The sequence below is a fragment of the Lynx rufus genome, unplaced genomic scaffold (genome assembly GCF_022079265.1).
Source record: "Lynx rufus isolate CCGP_SWC_20201006 ecotype Redwood Valley unplaced genomic scaffold, mLynRuf1.p SCAF_2, whole genome shotgun sequence".
In the NCBI taxonomy this organism is placed as follows: Eukaryota; Metazoa; Chordata; class Mammalia; order Carnivora; family Felidae; genus Lynx; species Lynx rufus.
Window position 1 is genome coordinate 107,848,184 of NW_025814834.1, and position 20,744 is coordinate 107,868,927.

Consider the following 20,744-nt stretch of genomic DNA (forward strand, 5'->3'; position numbering starts at 1 on the left):
CAATGAAGCACTTTGAGGACTCGCATGTGCAGTCATGTGTGAGCCTTGGCGTTCATTTTATGTGACTCTTTTAAAAGTATAGAAAACCCTGGGGCGCCTGGGTGGCGCAGTCGGTTAAGCGTCCGACTTCAGCCAGGTCACGATCTCGCGGTCCGTGAGTTCGAGCCCCGCGTTGGGCTCTGGGCTGATGGCTCAGAGCCTGGAGCCTGTTTCCGATTCTGTGTCTCCCTCTCTCTCTGCCCCTCCCCCGTTCATGCTCTGTCTCTCTCTGTCCCCCCAAAAAAAAAAAAAAGTATAGAAAACCCTTATTTACATACATAAGCAGCTGCCAAGTGATACAGGTTTTGAATACCTTTCCCTGAAATAGCTGATATTTTGCAGTAAGATTTATCCAGAAGTGTTCAAAAGTAGGTATATTTTTTAAATTTCATATTGGAGAACTGTGTTCATTCCTTATAAATACAAGAGCCAGATAAATGGGTAGTCGGTGCTATTACTGTCTGTAATAGGACATTATTCTGATGTCACGTTCATCCATTCACTTGTTTTTGCTCTGTTATTATGCAGTGGAAAGAGCATGTGGCTAGCAGATGTTCCCGAGCATGGCTGGGTTTAAATAGATTTAAGTGGGTTTAAGTGTAGCAATGCCCACTCTACCTTCTGGGGCCTGAGCAGACCCAACGGGACCCAGATGGTGCACTGCAGCATCCTTCCTCATCGATGATGATAGTACATCCTTATTCCCACGAATACAGTGCAGAAAAGGCAGAAGAAGATTGACATGAAGTTCTCCAGAGCTACTCCAGGGCACAAAACTAGCATATAGCTAGTGTGGTGTATTAAAATCGGATACATAACACATTGGAAAACTATAATGTGTTTTTAATGCTTATTTATTTATTCTGAGAGAGGGAGGGAGAGAGAATCCCAAGCAGGCTTCACGCTGTCAGCACAGATCCCGACATGGGGCTCGATCTCAAGAATCATGAGATCATGACCTGAGCCAAAACCAAGAGCAGGATGCTTAACCGACTGAGTCACCCAGGTGCCCCAGAGAACTATAATGTTTCGGTTTAAAATTACACAAAATTATGGGGCACCTGGGTGGCTCAGTTGGTTGAGTGTCTGACTTCAGCTCAGGTCATGATCTCGTAGTCCATGGGTTCGAGCCCTGCTGTGCAGACAGCTCAGAGCCTGGAGCCTGCTTCAGATTCTGTGTCTCCCTCTCTCTCTGCCCCTCCCCTACTTGTGCTCTGTCTTCTCTCTCTCTCTCTCTTTCTCTCTCAAAAATAAATAAATATTAAAAAATTAAAAAAAGAAATAATTGCAAAAAGAGCCCAAGAACTAAAAAAGGGGAAAAAATAATCCTCACAACTTGCAATCCCCTGATCCATCTCTACAGGATGGTTATGGACTAGAACTCGAGCCTTGAACTAGAAATCAATCTTTGGTATTCAAGGTGAGGACTAGCAGTTCTCTGGCATCTTTAGGGAGCTTATTATAAATACAGAACCTCACTCTCTACCCCAGACCTACTGTATCACATTTCAACCAAAATTTGAGAAGCACTGAACCAGACAATAGAATTGTTCTCATTCATAGTGGGATATGAATGATGTTCTAATGTTTAAGAATGAGACCACTGTAATAATCTGGAAAGCCCTCTGCATTTCCTGACTCACTTTAACATAACAATTGATACACCATCTATATGATGGTACACAAAAGCATCCCAGTGCAAGGCACGCAGAACCATTTACCTAACTGATATGTAGTAGATGAACCCAGACCAGATTTCTCTCCCGTAAAGTCCAGAGCCCGTCTGTAAATTGTGTGGTGCTTTTCCATTCTGTTGAATCACTTCTAGGCCATAGAGACAAACGGATTGATTACAGAAATTCAATTCTGCCTTATTTAGTCAGAATGACCCATGTCAGACTGATAGGGAATTCTCTTCCCTTGTGATTTAAAAAAAAAAAACAAAACCATTTTTTTGTTATTGGAGAAAGCGTGTGTGTGTGTGGGGGGGGGGGTATGTATCTTTGTTTGTAAAGTGACCAGGTAGCAATGATTTGCTATTAGTTTCATGGCCTCAGCTTGCTCCTCATATTAGCAGTTTTGGAATAGATAACACTGATAACATTCTTCTTGAATCATAACATCCTCTGCTTTAAAGAAGTGGCCTTTGCAGAGCACTGAGCATCTCTTGGTCATGAACCTTAGGTCTGCAGAAGAGTGGAGAGAGGACCTTCCCATTTGGCCATCAAAAGCCAGGGCAGGGAAGAGCTGTGCTGCTGTGGATGCCTGGCTCTGGGTGAAAGGTGGACAGTACTCCCGGGAGGTGCACCACCATTGCTTCCTCCATTATCCTGGGATCTTCTCAGCAACAGTTGACAATTGGCTGCCTGCTGTGAACTAGACCCTGGGAAATTTAGGAAGCTGACTTCTGACACTTTTCTTTTTATTCACTTAATTCCTTAATGTCTGCATCTGCTGTAATTACAACAAATTTCAATTATAATGAAGATCCAACTGTGGGGGTAAAATGGGATTATGGTAATTGTTAGAATGGAGAGGCATAGAAATAGGTTTCAAAAGCTTTCAGAGAAGCTATCTGACCAAAATAAGATCAATGCAGTTGGCTGCTAATTAAAGCAAACAGACAAAGGAACGCAACCTAGCTGATTTTTAATGTATGAGCTTCATTAAAAGGCTTGCATTAGTCAGCTTGCATTTTGAGGACTATTGAAATGTTTTGTTCTTTTGTCTCCAAGGAAAGCATATAGAAATTGAAACTGACCTTCAGCTGTATAAAGAAGGGATGAGAATTCTTAAAAAGGGAAGTAACTCAATGGAGCATAAATACATTCAGACTCATTTGTAGGTAACCATTTATCTGAACATTTGGGAATTTCAAAGGTCTGCCAATGGATGTCCTACTCGTTTCAATCTGTTATGGGGAATGCGGAAAGGGGAAATTTCATACTGAGGACAAAATTTTTCTGTGGGTGTTTATAGACATACACTGAGTATTTTTTCAGGCTCATCTAAACAGATGAGTTCCTCTAGCTGTGTTCAGGTTGGGGATTTTTTGGGGGGATGTGCATGTATCTAACAGTGCGTGTGTTTAAATAAATAACTGTCATAGAAGGATAGCTACTCAGGGACACACACCATTGCGTGCTTATTTTCTCAGACAAAAGATACTCTTTTTTTTAATTTTTACACGAGACTTTTAAAATTTACATGGATCAATAGAGGGCCATAATGAATGTGATCATTAGGACTCTATTACCAGGTGGGCTGTGTTCCAGAGGAACAGAGGCCTCACCCACTGAATTTTATTTTCAGAGTTTAATGAGGAAGGTGGAGGTTGGTCAGTTGGACCTGGGTTTGAGTGTCTGCTCTGCTTTAGTAAGGGACCTGGGGGCTCACTGAGCCTCTGTAGCTTTAAGCAGAAAACAAGACTCATTCACCTGAACCTCTTCTGTTGTCCAGCTGGTCCCCAACCTGGGCTGACACTGTGTCTTGGGACAGCCTGACTCACTCTTCTTACAGACCATTTCTTAAAAGAAAAGTTTCTCTTTGCTTTTGTCTAATAGCAAAATAAAATATGAATGTAAGCTCGTGTATATATTTCTCTCCAGTTTCGTTGTAAAAGCAATGACCAAGCCGGAAATCAATAAAGAGTGGGATGGTACTTTCATTCCCACATTTAACCACTATTAACAGATTACCATTTTGGACCATTTCCTTCTAGACCTTATTTTCTCTTTATAATGATGAGGGCCATAACAGCAGAAGCTAAACATGTTATTCTGCAGTGCGGTTTCTGTACTTAATATTATATTACACATGTAGAACTTTCCAGCATCCTTACATATAGATGTATGTATTCATTTTAATTGCCTCATAACATTCTGTAGTATGGATGTACCACCATTTCTTTAACTGTTCCCAAAATGGTGGACTATGTTTCCATTTTTTTAAGTTGTTAATAACGGTTATAATTTTGGGGCACCTGGGTGGCTTAGTCAGTTAAATGTCTGACTTTGGCTCAGGTCATGATCTCATGGTTTGTGGGTTTGAACCCCACATCAGGCTCTGTGTTGACAGCTCAGAGCCTGGAGCCCACTTCTCTCTGCCCCTTCCCTACTTACATTCTGTCTCAAAAATAAATAGATGTTAAAAAATAAAAAAAAATAATGATAATTATCTTGTATATCCTTGTGCATTTAAGAAAGTATTTCTAGGGCATTATTCCAAGAAATGGAATTGCTAAGTCAAAGCAGATACATAATTTAAATTTTGGAAATGCCACCACATCAGTGAGTGGCAACAGCCTTCACATGTTGCATCAACGCCAAAGAGCGTAACAGGCAAAGGCCAAACAGGAACAATGTGTAAAATAAGAAGAAATACTCAGAAATCATAAAAAAAATACAAAGAACCACTGTCCAATATTAAAAACAAATAATGAAAATAAAAGGATGTAACAGTTTTTCCCTGACACTTACAAATTAAGAAAAGTAACATAAAATCCAAGGTTAGCTGGTTTTCAAGAGATACATTCACCTAAATACTATTTAAGGGAGTTTAGAACATTTGGGAGGAGAATTTGATTAACAGAATGAACCTAAAATCTACTATTTTCACCAAAAAGTACTCACTAAAGTGACAGAGCCACACTGAAGCAGGGGAACTAGAGATAGAATTCAGCGTCCAACAAGTGGAAGTTGCTTTCAAGGTGAGAATCAAGGGCACCGTGTAGAGCCTGTGGATGAGCACGGTGTCCCCCATAAAGTGGGTTAGGAAGGTAAAATTGAATTCCTGTTGGATTAATCAGCCAACAACAGGTATGATGAAAGTGTGGCATGCAAAAAGGAGGATTTTTTCATGCAAGTTAGACTGTTTGTAAGGTCATTTTTCTTTCAAAGAGTGATGCTAAATTTCTTAAAATTATGAATTCAAAATCTTGCTTTTTTACAGTTTTCTTTTCAACTTTGTAAATTCAGCTTCTAAAACCGTATTCTTCTTGTAAGTCTAGCAAGTATTAGCACTCAGGTCTAAAGCCCTTTGAATAATGCTTAAGCCCATTTATGGACTTAGTGACTTAAATACCTTCAAATGTATTAAACTACATTTATAATATGATTTATTTGCTTTCCAAGTTGTTCAGGTTACTGCATTAATGCCACAAATATTTCTACAAGTTAAGCATCCTGAAAACGAACATTTAACTTTGGTGAACTTTATTCATCTTAGATGTTCTACTAAGGAAGATTTTTAAGGTCTAAGTTGGTCATCTTACACTTTTTAAATTGGTGTTTATAAGACCAAATTAGGCCACATAGGCCAAATTTCTTTAAAATTACAAATGCAAATTCAGAGTTTTATTTCAGCCTTGCTACAAGATAAAAGACCCATCTCCAGCCAATTCAAAGATCCATTCTTGGCAGAGGCTTTTTTTAGGGGCCTTTTAAATATGTCCCTTGTTAGACTGAATTAAAAAAATTAATTAATGATTATTAAACTCCTGGACTTGATGCAAGACTGTTTAAGTCAGGTTCCCTGTAAGGTTGACCATGGACTGACATTGGTCTTAATCCTATTAAAATCCATGATAAATATGCTTAAGCATATTTATCAAAGTCAATTATACTAATTTCTTCCCAGCAAGATGTAGATTATATTATACAAAAGTTTCTGGCCGAGATCGGGTTTGGGACCATTTTTCTCTCTCAGTACCTTATTCCTTCTTAACCCTCAAATATTAATACTAAGATTTTGTTCATCTTAAACTTTTGATACTAAATTCAGAAATTTCTGGCATTAAAATTTTTGTGCCCAAAGAAGACACTGACTCTGCTAAATGATGGAGATAGAAACATGAGCTTTGTTGATGTTAGTGAAACACCTTGAACCCTGGTTATGTGTGGGTTCTCAGTCAAGGGCTCCATGACATCCTGGTGGACCGGCCATGAAGTCTATAGCCCTGAATTCAAAGGCCAACTTTGGGTCCTGAGTATATTTTCTATTTTTCTTAATAATTTTAAGAATTCAACAATTTGGTAGTGAAAAGAGATTGAAAACAAGATCAAAACCTCTTTTCCTCTTGCTTTATCCCTGAATTTATAGAATTTATAGAATGAATTATATAGCATTGTACTAATTATATAATATGTCCTTTATTCTCTACCTCGGGTTTATTTCTTCCCATTTAACACAGTTTTCACTGTCATTAAGACCTCTTTAGCTACCGAAAATATCTTGAAAAAGTCTAACCTCGCAGCTCTAAGTTTGCTAATGAGTTTCTGGAATCAGTGGGCAACTACATGAAGCCTCCCTCCCTCCCGCTCTTGGCAGAAGTGATGTCCTAATGCATGCTGAGAGTTTGCTTGTAAGGAGCTGGATCATCTTCTATTGGAGAGAAGGTGCACAGTGTTTGAGAACACAGGCTTCAGTGACAGGTAGCGTGGCTCACGTTTCTGGCTCTGTCACTTCATAGTTAGACAAGTTATTTACTCTCATCTTGTCCTACTTTCCTCATTTATGAAACAGGGAAAATAACAGCATTAAAGCAACATCTCAGATATGACTGTGTGCACATCTCCAAGTTTCATTTTAAGCTTGGTAAGAGGAAGTGGGTAAGAGGAAAGCCTTCAAGAAAGCAAATCTAGATTGCCTCTTGGTGGCCGTATTTTGTAGGAGATTAGCCATGAAAATGATGTTTGGTTAAACATCATTAGGATAGTCACAAAGCTGGTTAAAGGTCATTGCATTTTGGAATATCTGGTTAAAGGTGACAGTAATCAATGTGACCTAGATGGGTAAATTGCATTTCCTAAACAGCCTTTTTATCTCATTAATATCTATCAGAAATTGCACACAGCTTATCAGCAATGCTAGATGTTTCCTCTCAGGAGCTCTTAAGTGGCATCATTCAAAAGTGTTCTGCTTCAGATCAATTTGGAGCCAGTTATCCCTGTAAGTACCTGGGAGATAAAATTGTTGCGACCCAACAATACAGCCCAGTAGTCACAAGTAATCAAAAGGGATTACATCATTTCTGTGCATCCATAAAGACCACTAAAGAGGATCCATTCATGGTGTGCATCAACTTCACCACCTCTTCGCTGTGTTTTTCTCCCTTCTTTAAATTGCCCTTCATCTATGACTGTGCAGAAAGCTCTCTTTACTTGTATCACTATTTCTTTACCATTTAAAAAAAAAAGTGAGGCTCTTGTGTCACCCCTCATCCCCATTCACCTCTTATTGTGCTTCTCAGTGTCAGGCAGGTAATAACAAACAAAAGAAGGCCAGATACACTGCAGCTAACGAAAGAGGCTTCGCTAAAAGCGGGCAGCTTCAGCTGACTGTTGCACTCCAGAAGTGTCCATCCACCCATCCGACCATCCATTCATCCATTCATTCATACATGCATTCATCCAATCAATCAAAAATCATTTATTGAGCACCTACTGTTTACTACATTGATACTCAGTGAGCAAGAGAGAACAACTCTATGGAGCTTACTTTCTTGTGTGGAGAGATAGGCAACAAATCGTAAACTGAGCGCATAAGCAGAGTATACAATGGTTTAGAAGATACAGTAAAATGGTAGACAAAATAGGTAGGGTTGAGAGAAGGGATTGGGTATGTAGACAGAAGGGGGGTTTGCAATTTTAAATAGCATAAATGTGGGAGGCCTCTTCCATAAGGTATCATTTGAGCAGAGACAGGGAGACAGTGAAGTGTGGGTTGTGTAGGCATCCAGGGAAGAACATTCTAGACAGAGGGAATCTCAGTGAAAGACCCTGACAAAGGAGCATCCCTGGTATGCTTTAGGGACAATGAGGAGGTCAACTGGAAAGATGGAAAGCTGGCTTCTGTGGCTTGGTCAGATGTAGAAAAGGGAGAAGATTAGGGGTGAATTCAGAGAATTAATGGGTGTACAGATCAGCAGGGACTGGTAGGTCATTTGAAGGATGTTTCTTTTACCCTGAATACAGCAGGAAGCCATTGGAGAGTTCCAGTACGACCTGCCTTAAGGGTTAAGAGGATCTCACTTGCACTTGTGTTGGGAATTGACAAAAGTGGAAGCTGGGAGGTCAGTTCATTGAAGACTACAGTTGTTGAGGCGAGAAATGCTGGTGGCCCAGACTGCAGTGGTGGCAATAGAGGTGATGGGAAGTGGTCAGATGCAGGACAGATTCTGGAGGCAGAACCAGAGAGCTTGCTCCTACCTTGGACCTGGGCTGAGGGAAGGGATTCAAGACAGTCAGTGTCAAGTATGGGGTTGCTGTCACCTGATGGTGAAGGATATGGGTGGAAGGTGGGCTGGGGGAGAAGCAGGACATAAGAAATTTAGACGTGCAAAGTTTGACACATCTGTTAGACACCCAAGTGGAGCTGTGAAGCAGACAGCTGCATTTATGAGCACAGAGTATAAACTTAGAAGTCACTGGCATATACTTATGAGACTTACAATGTCTATTGCTCAGTAATCTGGTTTTTGTGTACGAAAAGCCAAAAATGGGTATTAAGTATACGAAACTTTTTAAATTATAAATGAATGGACAGACTACATTTTCCAGAACTATCTTGAACCCCACTGGTTCCCTAATGCTTTTCTCAAGCCTCATCTGCTCCAGCTGGAAACTTTTTCATGGTCTCAGTGAAAGCTAAGTTGGGGAAATAACCACTCCGAACATTCTTGACGAAAACTCCAGGCAGTCTTTTTGTTCTTCCTAATGCCAATGGAGAGAACTTGTGGTTAGCAGAAACTGTGCTGGCTAGGATGTTTGAAGCTGGGTTCTGGTTTACGTTCTCAGAAATGTCCATCTTTGGCCGTCTGACTGGCACAATCTCCCAACATCTTGACAAATTCTTTCCCTTCTTCGAAGCAGCTTCTTTGGCCTTTAAAGAGAAATGTTTTGTTCTCTCGTATATCCTTATGAACAACCTGCCACACCAGAAAACAACAGCAGTGAAGCAAGAACCATGCACTCCCACAGGCTGGGTGGTGGCCACTGGAGAGGTTCATGGACCGGTCTGGAGGACTTTTCTTCCCACTTCACCTCTGCCCTCGCTTGTCCACAGCCCCAACCAGCAATGATCTTTCTCTTTCAGAACAAGTTTTGATTTGGGGGAAAATTACAAATTCTCACTTAAATCTCATTATAATTTTTGTCCATATTCCATTTTTTTCCCTCTCCTTCCATTTCTCACTCTCATCTGCCTTTCCTTCAACTCTTTCTGCCCTCACCCTTCAGCCCATGAATTCTCTGTTTTGATAAAGAAGCAAATAGCTTCCAGTGGGTCTTTCCCACTCTCTAAGTCCTTGCTGACACACATCCCTGCATTTGCTTGTTTGGGCTCCTGGACAGGATAAAGGCAAGTGTCATGCTCATGCTGACGGCTTTGTTAAACCAGTGTGCACCAAGAGAAAGCACATCCATCCAAATCCAGTTGCCTATGAAGTATCATTAGAATTTGAGGAGATAGGAATTCAGAGTGATTATCTCCTAACAATTTGAATTGAGGGATTTACATCTAAGATAGTGATGGACTCTCACCCTTAGTGGGCCCTTTTCACTTTGGTAGCACCTCCATTTTTCTCTTTCTGCGTCATGCCTTCAGTGCTCAGTTTATGGCAAGTAGGGAGAAAAAGAAACAAAGCACAAGTTAAAATGAACTGATTAAAGAATGTGGAAATTATACTCATAAAACTGCCCTTGTTAAATAAGCAAATTGGGGTTATGCATCTTTTATTTTGAGTGTCAGCTTTACAGATGCGTTTTTCTAATCATAGTATGCGTTGAATCAAAATGAACCAAGCTACAAGCATCTATTCATTTTTTTTCTCATTCTAGGAATATTAGATTTTTTTTCTTACCAAAGTACTCTTTTCCCTTTCAGAAATATATCATTTTTTAAAGTGACCATAAGCAATGAATTTCTATCCTACCCTTTCACTGGCAAATTGAGTTTATTAACACTGCAACATGAAGTCTGTGTGAAGCTTATTAAAGATGTGTTCAAAGTGCCCACATATTTCTTACCATTTTCCCCCAGGCCTCTCCTACTACATGCCAGACTGAATTTGGCAATCTTGAGTTTTAAAATATTTTAACGTATAGAATAGAGGGAAAACAAGGGTTTTCATTTGTTTTTGTATTCATAGAGTGCTGTTTTACAAAAGGTTAAGATTCTGTTAGTTGAAAGTCATGGAATCCCAGCTGAAGCCAGCCTGAATGGAATAGGGTTTTTTCTAGAATGATCTTGGGTTATCTCACAGCACCTGATACAGATTAAAATGGGCAGCCCTCAGAAGTTCAGGGGTGCAGCCAAATCTTGGAATAACCAAAACCAGCCACACAAGTACTGTCAGAACTCTCGGTCTTTCTGCTGCATTCTGCACCCCAGTATTCTATCTCTGTCTCTCTCTCTCCCTGCCCACAAGCTTTCTTCCTGTGGATGAAAACATGGCCCCTGAGAACTTCTGAGTATTCTATAGTGTCAGACGTTAAAAGAGGCCAATGTGGACCTTCTTGGTACTGAAACCAAGAGAACTATAGGATTAAGTACCTCACCACCTGGCTTTGTTCTGCTTTCCATCTTTAAAGCAATTAACTATATGCTGGGGGAAGAAGGGGAGCACGTGTGTGTGTATGCGTGTGCGTGTTTGGCATTGGGACAAGGGGAGTGGAATGGAGTTGGATAGGGGTAAAGAGAGGTTGTGTAACAACTTGACAATTCCAGTGGGGAAAATGATGGAGAAGATGCCCTGCAGGAGCAGTGTGATCCAGAAGCAGGGAGGTGCTGGGATGTAAGAGAAGACAGGGGTAGGGTAGGTGGGCTTTCACAGGCTAGCCCCACAGACTCTCCATCAGGGTACACCCTGGGGCAGACATCTTTGCTTGGAATATGTGGATGTGGACACTGATGCCTCAAGTTTCTGTAACTCCCCACAACTCAAGGCTAGTGGGGGGGCGGGGACTTTGGTCCATATCAGTGACAAGCCTGTTTCTTTCCCTTCGACCAAGACTAAGAGCTGGGAATGGGAATCAAGAGGAAGGATGCAATCTGGAGTAGGAAAGGGACCACTTGTTTTTGCTTATGTGTTGATCGCTTGGTTTCTGTGAACACGTTCCATAGAAAAATTACTGGTTCCTCTTTCCCCTCCCCCCTTCTGTTCTTTAAGCCACAGTTAGATACTATGGAGTTACCAATATGCTTTCCCCAGACATAAGCCCTGTCAGCACAATTGTACGTTTGCTGTGCTGAGCGGAAAATTTCTAATAATACGTCTGAACATATGCAGGAATATTAGTTTCTGGGCTTTGAAACAATCATTGCTGGAGGGTTTTCTACCTATATAGGACACTTAGGATAAATCATCTTACTTTTGCTTGCCTCACATTCTCAGAGGCTACATAATGAACCCTTTTATTGTATTAGACCACTTCTGTAACTTCCTTACTCATACCCTCTCCCCCTTTAAATTCATGGTATTGTTTATATTTCAAGATTATTTTCAAGAGTTCCCGTATTTATCACTGCTTTTACTCTTTTTTTAGTATATGTGCTGCCGAAGCGAGCACTGCTTTTACTCTTAATTATACTCATTGTTAATATTGAGCATTCACCAGGTTATTTCTGTCACAACCATTCCTGTGCTGTAGAGATTTTAAGTTGTGTGTGTAAGAAGTGAAGAGAATTAATTGCCCCAAGACATCATGCAGCAAATGCCTGAGCTGGGATTCGAACTCAGATATAAGTGACCCTAAAGCCCATGATCTCTGTCCAGAAGATATGAACCTTTGCCTTCACTCCCATTAATTCAAGTGGTGCTTGAAGTCTGTCCTTCCTATCATTTTTGTGATATAACATGTTCATTTTACTTTGTTGTGGCCATGCTTAATATCTTGAATTTTCACTTACTCCAGTCTCAGTTTGTTATAATCCTTTTTGCTAAGCATTTGCAGTAGCTTTATGATAGCCCATTAATTTTATGTACTAAAAATTCCCTAAGAAGTTTTCTAATGTTGGACGTCTACATTGATTCATCATGGCTGCCTTGTGAATGATGTTAATTAGCATGCATAGTCTTTATATTTTGAAATATATTCTTAAGATAGAGCCATTTAAGTATGATCGCTGGGTCAAATTATATGAATGCTTCAGAGAATTTTTAATGTGTGTGGTGAAAATGTTTTTCAGAATAGTCGTACTGTTTTCATCGTAAGTAGTAAAGGCCTCGTTTTAAGGGTGGGTTGGCATTTTTTGAAATGATAAAGCTTCCTTGCATGTTAAATGAGCAGGTAACATCTTTTCAAATTTCATGTGTAGTTTAAAATAGATTCCTGGCCATCACCCAGAAGAGAATCATGAGGACAGTGACCTCAATTATCTGCCCCTTTTCCCTTCCCTTTAAAAATGCAAAACCTTTCCAAAATGCAAAATTGCAATCTTTGTACATTTTGTTCGATGGTAAATGAAAAATCTTACAGATCCTGACCACTTCAAATTAACTTTAAGTCAATGGCAATTTGCCCCAATGTTGAAATGCTTCATGTAATTGCCTAAATCAGCTGTGAGCATTTCATCTCACAGTAGTGCTGGACAGACCTGCGTCTTGCAGTTAAGCCAAAGACTTGTTTTGCTGTTATTCAAGTCTGACTTAGTATAGAAAACCAGAAGATCAAATTCTTCTATCAGTCCATGTAGTTGGGTATCAGACATTTTTGTGTTTTCCCTTCATGTCAACTGAGTTGGTTTATTTTGTTTGCTTTTGCTTTGTTTCCTTAGGTGTTTGCCAAACTACTGTGAACATGGAGGAGGCTGTTCCCAGTCCTGGACTAGCTTCTCCTGTAACTGCAGTAACACGGGTTACAGTGGCGCCACCTGCCATAACTGTGAGTGGTCCTGACTTACCCACAGAATGGGCACACCTCCAGGAGTGCCAGTGCTGACTTCAGGATGCGCTCAACGTGGGGCAGGCTCTTTGGGTTCATTCATTCAACACGTGTTTCTTGGTGGCCATGTGGGATACATATAGGACTATAAGCCATATCCTCAGAGAGTTTGTGGCCTGCCAGGAACACAGATAGGAAAGGGAATAAGTGTTGGAGACAGAGGAGAGACCATGTGCCCTAGGCTCACCAAGGGGAGCTATTAGGTCAAGGGTGTTGTCTGGATGGGCTCGGTTAGGCTACTGTAATAAACAACTTCACCTGTCAGTGGCTTAAGTAACCAGTGGTTGTGTCATACCTGTGTTACATGCTTATGTCACATTGGCAGGGGCCCCTCTTCCACTTTGTCCTCATTCTGGGATACTGGTGGTGCTCTGACACCCAGGAGGTTGCTGTGGCAGAGAGAAGAATGAGAAAGCATACACTGGCCGTTGAAAGTTTCCCCCTGGGAGTGGTAAACATCACGTCCACTCACATTCTATTGGCCAAGGAAAGTCACAAGGGCGCACCTCAATTCAAAAGTTGCAGTCTTGCTGTGGGATCAGAGAGAACCAGCATCTAGATGATAACTTCCGATGATGGCATGTCAGTGTTAAGGAGGCTTCAGATAGAAGGCCTGAGTTGATCTTTGGTAGGAGTGTGGCAGAGAAATAAAAGAAAAAGGAGACTGAATGTGTGAGTGGCTTGACGTGGCTGGAGAGTGCTGATAGTAAGAAGTAAGAGAGGAAGCAGGGTGAGTGAGGGAGGCTGGAGCACACAAGGAATACGGGGTGATGAGTAAAAAAATAAATGACTAGCCGAGGCCCCGATTACTGTAATTTTATAGTCTCGTTGGGGTCACCAAACAAAAACACACGACAAAATAGAGGTTTGCCATTTACAGAATTGTGTGTCAAACTGTGTGAAGTGAGCTGTAAGGATAATTTAGAAAGACACAATCTGAAGGTGCTGGCTATAGTTGTGGGAGATTTCATCGAAAATGTGAGCTGTGAAATTGACTTCGACGGTAGAGAGGTAGGAGGTGGAACTGTTAGAAAAATGTAAGAACCGAGCCAGGGGGCTGCTGAGGACTACGGTGAGGCCCAGCAGGGGTGGACCTCACCAGGGTTTCCTAAGTTCCTGCTGTTGCCAGGATGGCACCTAGAGATTCAGAAAGCAAATGGGAGATGCCGGCAGTGCTGAGATCAGACTCTGATGCAGGGGGCACTGTCGTCACTGTCAGCCCTGAAGACCTCTCAGCCATTCGACAGCCTTTCTGTGCCTTGCAAGGTAGCATTTACCAGTGATGCCCACAGAGATGTCTAGTCGCATCAGAGACGACACAGCCCAAAGGTCATCACGGATGATGTTACTATTTTTTGGATGCCTGTGGAAATGAAAAATACCACCTGGCTAAAACCCCACCTGGCTTTATAATGAAGTATATTATCGGGGCACCTGGGTATCTCAGTTGGTTGAGTGTCCGACTTCGACTCAAGTCATGATCCCAGGTTCATGGGATCAAACCCCACGTTAAGAGAGTAGAACGTGCTTGGCATTCTCTCTATCTCTGTCTCTGTCTCTCTCCCTCTCCCCTTCTCTGTCTCTCTCCCCTGCTTGCGCACATGCTCCCTCTCTAAAGTAGAACTAAAAAGTATTTTTTTTATTTTAAAAATATAATGAAATATATTATTTAAAATTTTCTATTTAGAAATTTGGAACACAGTGAAGGGAACACTGGACTAAGAGAGATTAAATTTGGATTTTACCTAGCTCTTGTACTTGAATAAGCGTATCATTGTGTCACTCCAAAGCTGTTTCTTCACAGACTCTATACTAATGAAATCTTGTGGGCCCTTTTAAGGCTAAAATTACATGTTTTGTTTAAGATTCCTAGTAAATACCAACCTATGAGTGTTGAGCCTAATTCCAGAGATATCATCCTTAAGTAGCCAAGAACAATGTTTACTTGCATAGACACATTGCAAGGCATGTATAGTACTGTCTGGATTCTAGATTGTCACATCAGTGTTCTTGTGAGATGCTCAGTGACCACCAGAAGAGCCATCAACGTAATAGTGAGAACCTTGAAGAAAATTTAAGTCAAAGATGCCCAAATTTTGGCAAAATCACATGACAACATTTCTATGAGTTTTTATAGCTTATTCCATTCACTTTCTCCTAATTTAACACTATGTTAAGGAGTTCATCTCTATGGATACTCTTCTCCTTTAATTTTCTCCATCCATCAGGCTAAAAATAGAATATTTCCAGCTTTTAAAAAAGTGTGAAGTTGAAAATCAATGGAGGTGAGGTGCTGATTTTTAATGGAACGTTATCCCAGCTGATGAGCAGGAGACTCAACACACAAAGCCTTAAAAATACCATTCTGTTTTTATAACACCTTCTGTCCCCCTTGCTGTGAAATTTCTCAGTGCTCTATGATAGGTTGCCACACTGTTAGGCTCTTTCTTCCCTTCTGGGCACCCAGCCAGGAGAAATCAGGTCCTTGGATGGTTGTGAGGGCTGGCAAACACACCTGGTATGCCTGTGCAGTTCAAGAATTTGTCATCCTCTAACTGATTTCTTCCCCTTCCCCAGTTGGGTGAGGACCATTGTTTTGAGTCAGATTTGTAAATTGAGTGACCCAACGCATGCTTTCCTGCCTGCAAAAAGCCTGTCCTTCCAAGCCCCCTGCACTGCCCCCCGCATGGGGCATCAGAGATGAAAGTTGCCAAAATGCAGAAGACAATACATAGGTCCCTAGGCCCCTTGGCCCTCCACCACGTAAGAAAACTACCAAAGGGGTTATAGGGCTTCTGATCCCTCAAAGCTCACAGGTAGCAGGCTCGGTGGTATTTGAGGACACCCTCAGATTGAAACAACCCAAGCAAGTTCACAGCCCCACTCCTGTGGAAATGGCAATGTCTTTGGTGTGTTGGGGCCTGTGTTCTTGAAACAGTCATCCACACAACATTATATACAGTCTTCAGATTTGTAAGACAGTTCATATTACTAAAAACTGATAATTTCTTGAGTATTCTTAATCCTTTGTTTCTTCAAGCTCTTCAAGGTGTTTTAATTTTTCATTATGGTGCTTCTTAGTGAATGTAAACCAACAGGGCTGAGGACAGGTAGGGTTAACTTCTTTCTTCCAGCTTTTGTGGATAAGAGAGGAGTCTGGGTAAAGGGGAGGGTATTATGGACTCTAAGAAATAGCACAATGGGAACCCCAACGTGTTTAGGCAGAGCGGGTTGCTGGTAAAAGTAGATCTATCATCATTCCATTTCAATTTTCCTTCCACCTTACCTGATGACACATAAAGAAGTTGGGCATACAAGTTACATTTCTTTTCAAATACACTTTGTTCAAAACCACCTGTTGAAGAAGGAGGTGGTGAGCATGTGGGGAATTCCTGTCTCCAGGTAGGAAAGATATGTGAGTCTCTCACTTATCCCATGAGCTGTCGTTGAGCCCTATTGTGTCATGTCTGTAAGTTGTTTTGGTTAGGAGCCGCCTTCTCTGCATTGTATTCTGTCCTCCAGAGGAATAACTGAAGGTATACCAATGTTTGCAATCCACACAACCCCTGGCAACCCAACCAATGAGCAGAGCCTTCAGATCACCAGAGATAGTCACCCTTGTTCTTGGTTTGATGCAACGTGCAGGTTTAGAAGGTTATGTAGTTAAAGCCAAACTTCTAAACAGGTACAGTATACCTTGGTCATGCTATCCTATGAGTGCAAGTTAATATTAAAAGGAAGAGGTTTTGATTATGGGAGTTCAATGCATAATTAGTCTACCATGTAATGATAAAGTCATATGGTATTACTATCTCCATTTTATAGAGCATCACATGGCAACCCAGAAAAGTTACGTACCTTCCTCAAGATCACACAGCTAGTGGAGCTGGGACTTGAATGAATGGAATCTGGCTTCAGATGCCAGACACATTTTAAGCTCTGTGTTTCATTTCCTTTCTTAAACACATAAGACATTTGCAAACCTATGTGAACTTAATGGTGAGGCATCCATGACTTCCTTCATATTGCTTGAGACACACTGGGATATTGTGATACGTGATTGAAAATGTAGAAGACTGCGAGATGAAAATGTTTTTGCATTCTAGAATAATCGTGCAGTCATCATGGAAGAAAGTAGGATGAATTAGCACTTGAAAGACAGCAAAAATTAAAATGTATGTAAGAAATAGGAAAGCTTATGGAAACAGGCAAGAGCCAAGACGTGATGGTAGGAATATCTATGCTATACTTTGGAACACTGCATATATTTCCCTGGCTCCAGAAAGGAAAGATAAATAGCTCCATTCATTCCCAAAGCCCAAATGATATTCCTATAAAGCAGTTTTCCCTAGGGGAAATCTGAGCTCATTTCCATTATAACCAAATCTTTTTATGTGCTATTGCAATATCTATAAATACCACTTTAATGATTACATAATAAATAGTCCATTTAATGACTTTTATTCAAACATTGTCATCTATTTTTTTGGGGGGGGTGGAGAGGACCTGTGTTGTTTCCAAATACTTATTATTATAACCAACTGTAGTGAGCATCTGTGTGCTTAAGTAATTTTTAAATCCCTCATAGTCTATTGTTTCCTTAGGATGTCTTAGTAGTGGTATTACTGAGTCAAAGACCATGAATAGTCTCAAGGATCTTGATTCATATTTTCAGCTTGTTTTCCTAAAGTCTGGCTACAGTTTATACTCTGATTATTATTTTCTGATACCTTGTTTTGCCTTCTCTGCCAGAATTGTTTGCTGCAACTTAAAAAAAAAACCTCTTCCACTTGCATTTTTACTAAAACATTTGAATATTGAAATGGAAATTATTATTGACCTTCATGGTGAGTTCCAGATAAAGAAAACGGTTGATGTATTTATTTACTTTTATTTTTTTAGATGACTTATACAATAAGAATAAGACTGTCTCTCTCTGGGGCGCCTGGGTGGCGCAGTCGGTTAAGCGTCCGACTTCAGCCAGGTCACGATCTTGCGGTCCGTGAGTTCGAGCCCCGTGTCGGGCTCTGGGCTGATGGCTCAGAGCCTGGAGCCTGTTTCCGATTCTGTGTCTCCCTCTCTCTCTGCCCCTCCCCCGTTCATGCTCTGTCTCTCTCTGTCCCAAAAATAAATAAATGTTGAAAAAAAATTTTTTTTTTAAGTAAAAAAAAAAAAAAGACTGTCTCTCTCTGTAGAATTCTACTTTGTCATGCAACAAGTACCTTTTGAAAGCCCATCTGGTGTCAGTAACTATGCATGTGATTCCTTTCACGTTGAGTGGACTCAATAAGTGACACAAGTACTTACTTATCATCTTCTCTATGTCTCCTATTGAGTGGGAGTGTCCTTGATCTTCTCACTATGTCTGATGACATTCACATGGTCCCTTTCCCGGGTCTCTTTACCATTTCCCAGCCTTGGCTAATCTCTTTTTGCAGTCCTTCCTGACACCTTCACAGTGCCTTTTAGCTCACTTTGCAGCTGGGCAAGAGGATGTCAGCTTTCTTCCTCTCCCAAGCCTGATATAGTGCTTCTCCCATTGGGCAGTCAATAGCCGGGTATTGATTGGGAGCATGTCAAGTTGTCTGGCTATCAGACTCTACACTAGTCATCACAGAGGGATAACGCTTCTGCTGTTTTAAGAGTAGGTAAATGGTCTATAACCACATGGCATTTCGTGGTTGGAGCGACAGGTTAGAGAGGGTGGGGGATTCTGGTAATAAGAGGCTTATTTAAAGGCATCGCTTATAGCTCTTAGCTCAGAGCAGCTCATATCCTAATATTATTCTGTGGGTTTCTTATCAAGATCTAAAGCAAATTCATCTTCATGCGTAACCCCAGTGCCTTCTGCAGATGTCCCCAGCTACAACTAGACACCTAAAGGAGAAGAAGAAATAAATGAATAATAGTAATAAATTGTGGAATCCACGCCCTGCTTCGTTTTATGACAATAACCACAGTCTTTTGTGTCATCATTATTTTTATTTATGTTAACTCCCCTAGTGAGACTGAAAACTCCTTTGGAGAAGATACCACGTCTTGTTTATATTTGTACTAAACACAGCCAAGGAACTGGTGGCATAAAGGGCACATCGTGTAATTGGCAAGATGGGAACTTAAGTGGGAATGGGTCATTCAATGTGCCATTAGATGGGGACTCCATAAGGACAAGGTGGTATCTGAGTCTTTTCTGTCTCCAGCCACTGATTTCTACCTGACACACAGTAGAAATCTGCCGTTTGCTGTGTACATGAATACATGAGGTACTAGTACGATGTAGTGGTAAGTTACTGGGGCACAGGCATGGTCACTTTCTATGCGGAGGTGAGAAAGTTTTCTCAGTAATTGACCTTTGAGCCCTGAAGCCTTAATAGGGCTCAGAGCATGAGAAGGAAGAAGAGCAAGGGAAGGAACAATGAGCAACATGTAAAAAGGCAGAGACATGAGGGTCACGCAGCAAAGAGAGGTCTATCCAATGCCCAGAGTAAAGGAAGGGGGCTACTTTCAGAAGGAGCTTGCTTCTCTGTTGAGCATTGAGGAGCCAGCCGTGGTTTGTTGGTTTCTCTTTAATTCTGAGAAATGACTTGCTAATATTTATTTTGTTGTTGTTTGTATTTTGCTTATTGGAGTTTCTTTTTTTAAAGGGAATTATAACTCTGATGGTTTTGCAGAGCATGCACTGAAGTTGTAAGACGAAGATATGGGCACAAGGAAGAGATACTGGATGCTCTTTACAATTGTATGGACAGCAAATAATGAGAGTTGGAGCGAGCTAGGAAGAAGGGACCTGACTTGAAAGGCATATCTAAAATTCGATCAAACAGACTTGAAGACAAATCGAATACAGCAGAGAGAAGGATGACTGTTAGCTTTTTAGCTTGGAAGACTTCATGAATGAAGAATATAGTGACTAAGTTCTCAGGTCTGTCTGGGCCTGACAGCCTCCTGTCAAATCCAGGCCCTACAACTTACAAGCTCTATCACCTAGGGCAATTTATATGAGCTCTGTGTGCTTTGACTTCCTTATTGGTGGTATGGGACTAATAATAGTGGCCCCCTAATGGAAATATCATGAGGCTTAAGTAAAATAATCCCCCCTAAAGTATTTAACCTAGCATCTGGCAAATGCAAAGTGCCTGTTTCATGTTAGTTGCTATTTCAACAGGTAGAAGAGGAGATTTAGTGGATGCTGTTATCAGTTCAGTTTGGGGAGCAGTGTCAGTCTGGAGAGGTGCTCACCGTGCTGAAGTAGCTGGAAATCCCCGAGTGAGGCCCAGGAGGAAAATCAGAATCATGAGGGGTCTAGTTGCTGAAGCCTTTTGAGTAGCTGAAGTTGCCCAAGTGTGGTAGGCCAAGGATGAAACCTACAAAGTAAATCATTTTAAAGGACTCAAGAAGGGCTACAGTGAGTCACAAGTGTGAAGGAATGGTGAGGAAAGAAGAAGGAAGACTAAGAGGAAGTGGTAACTTAAAACACAGAATTGATTATAAATGGACACGTCTGAGTGATATCCCCCGTCATAGGGTGTCGTGATAGTTGAATGACCGGATGAGTGTTTAAAAAAAGAAGTTGCAGTTGGGGCACCTGGGGTGGCTCATCAGTTGAGCGTCTGACTCTTGATTTCACTTCAGGTCATGATCCCAGGGTTGTGGGATCGAGCCCTGTGTTGGGCTCTGCACTGAGCATGGAGCCTGCTTGAGATTCTCTCTTTCTTCCCCTGCCCTGCTCATACTATTGCTCTAAAAACAAAACAAAACCAAATA

At 41.1% G+C, this 20,744-nt stretch overlaps 1 protein-coding gene across 2 annotated transcripts in view; it reads left to right on the forward strand.

Annotated features, from left to right (window-relative positions):
* CNTNAP5 (contactin associated protein family member 5) overlaps window positions 1–20,744 on the forward strand; it is a 796,957-nt gene that overhangs the window by 477,418 nt on the left and 298,795 nt on the right. For both annotated transcript variants that reach the window (XM_047084746.1, XM_047084747.1), the window contains exon 11: window positions 12,814–12,920. In XM_047084746.1, coding sequence (XP_046940702.1) covers window positions 12,814–12,920 — 107 coding nt within the window. The remainder of the gene's footprint in view (window positions 1–12,813; window positions 12,921–20,744) is intronic.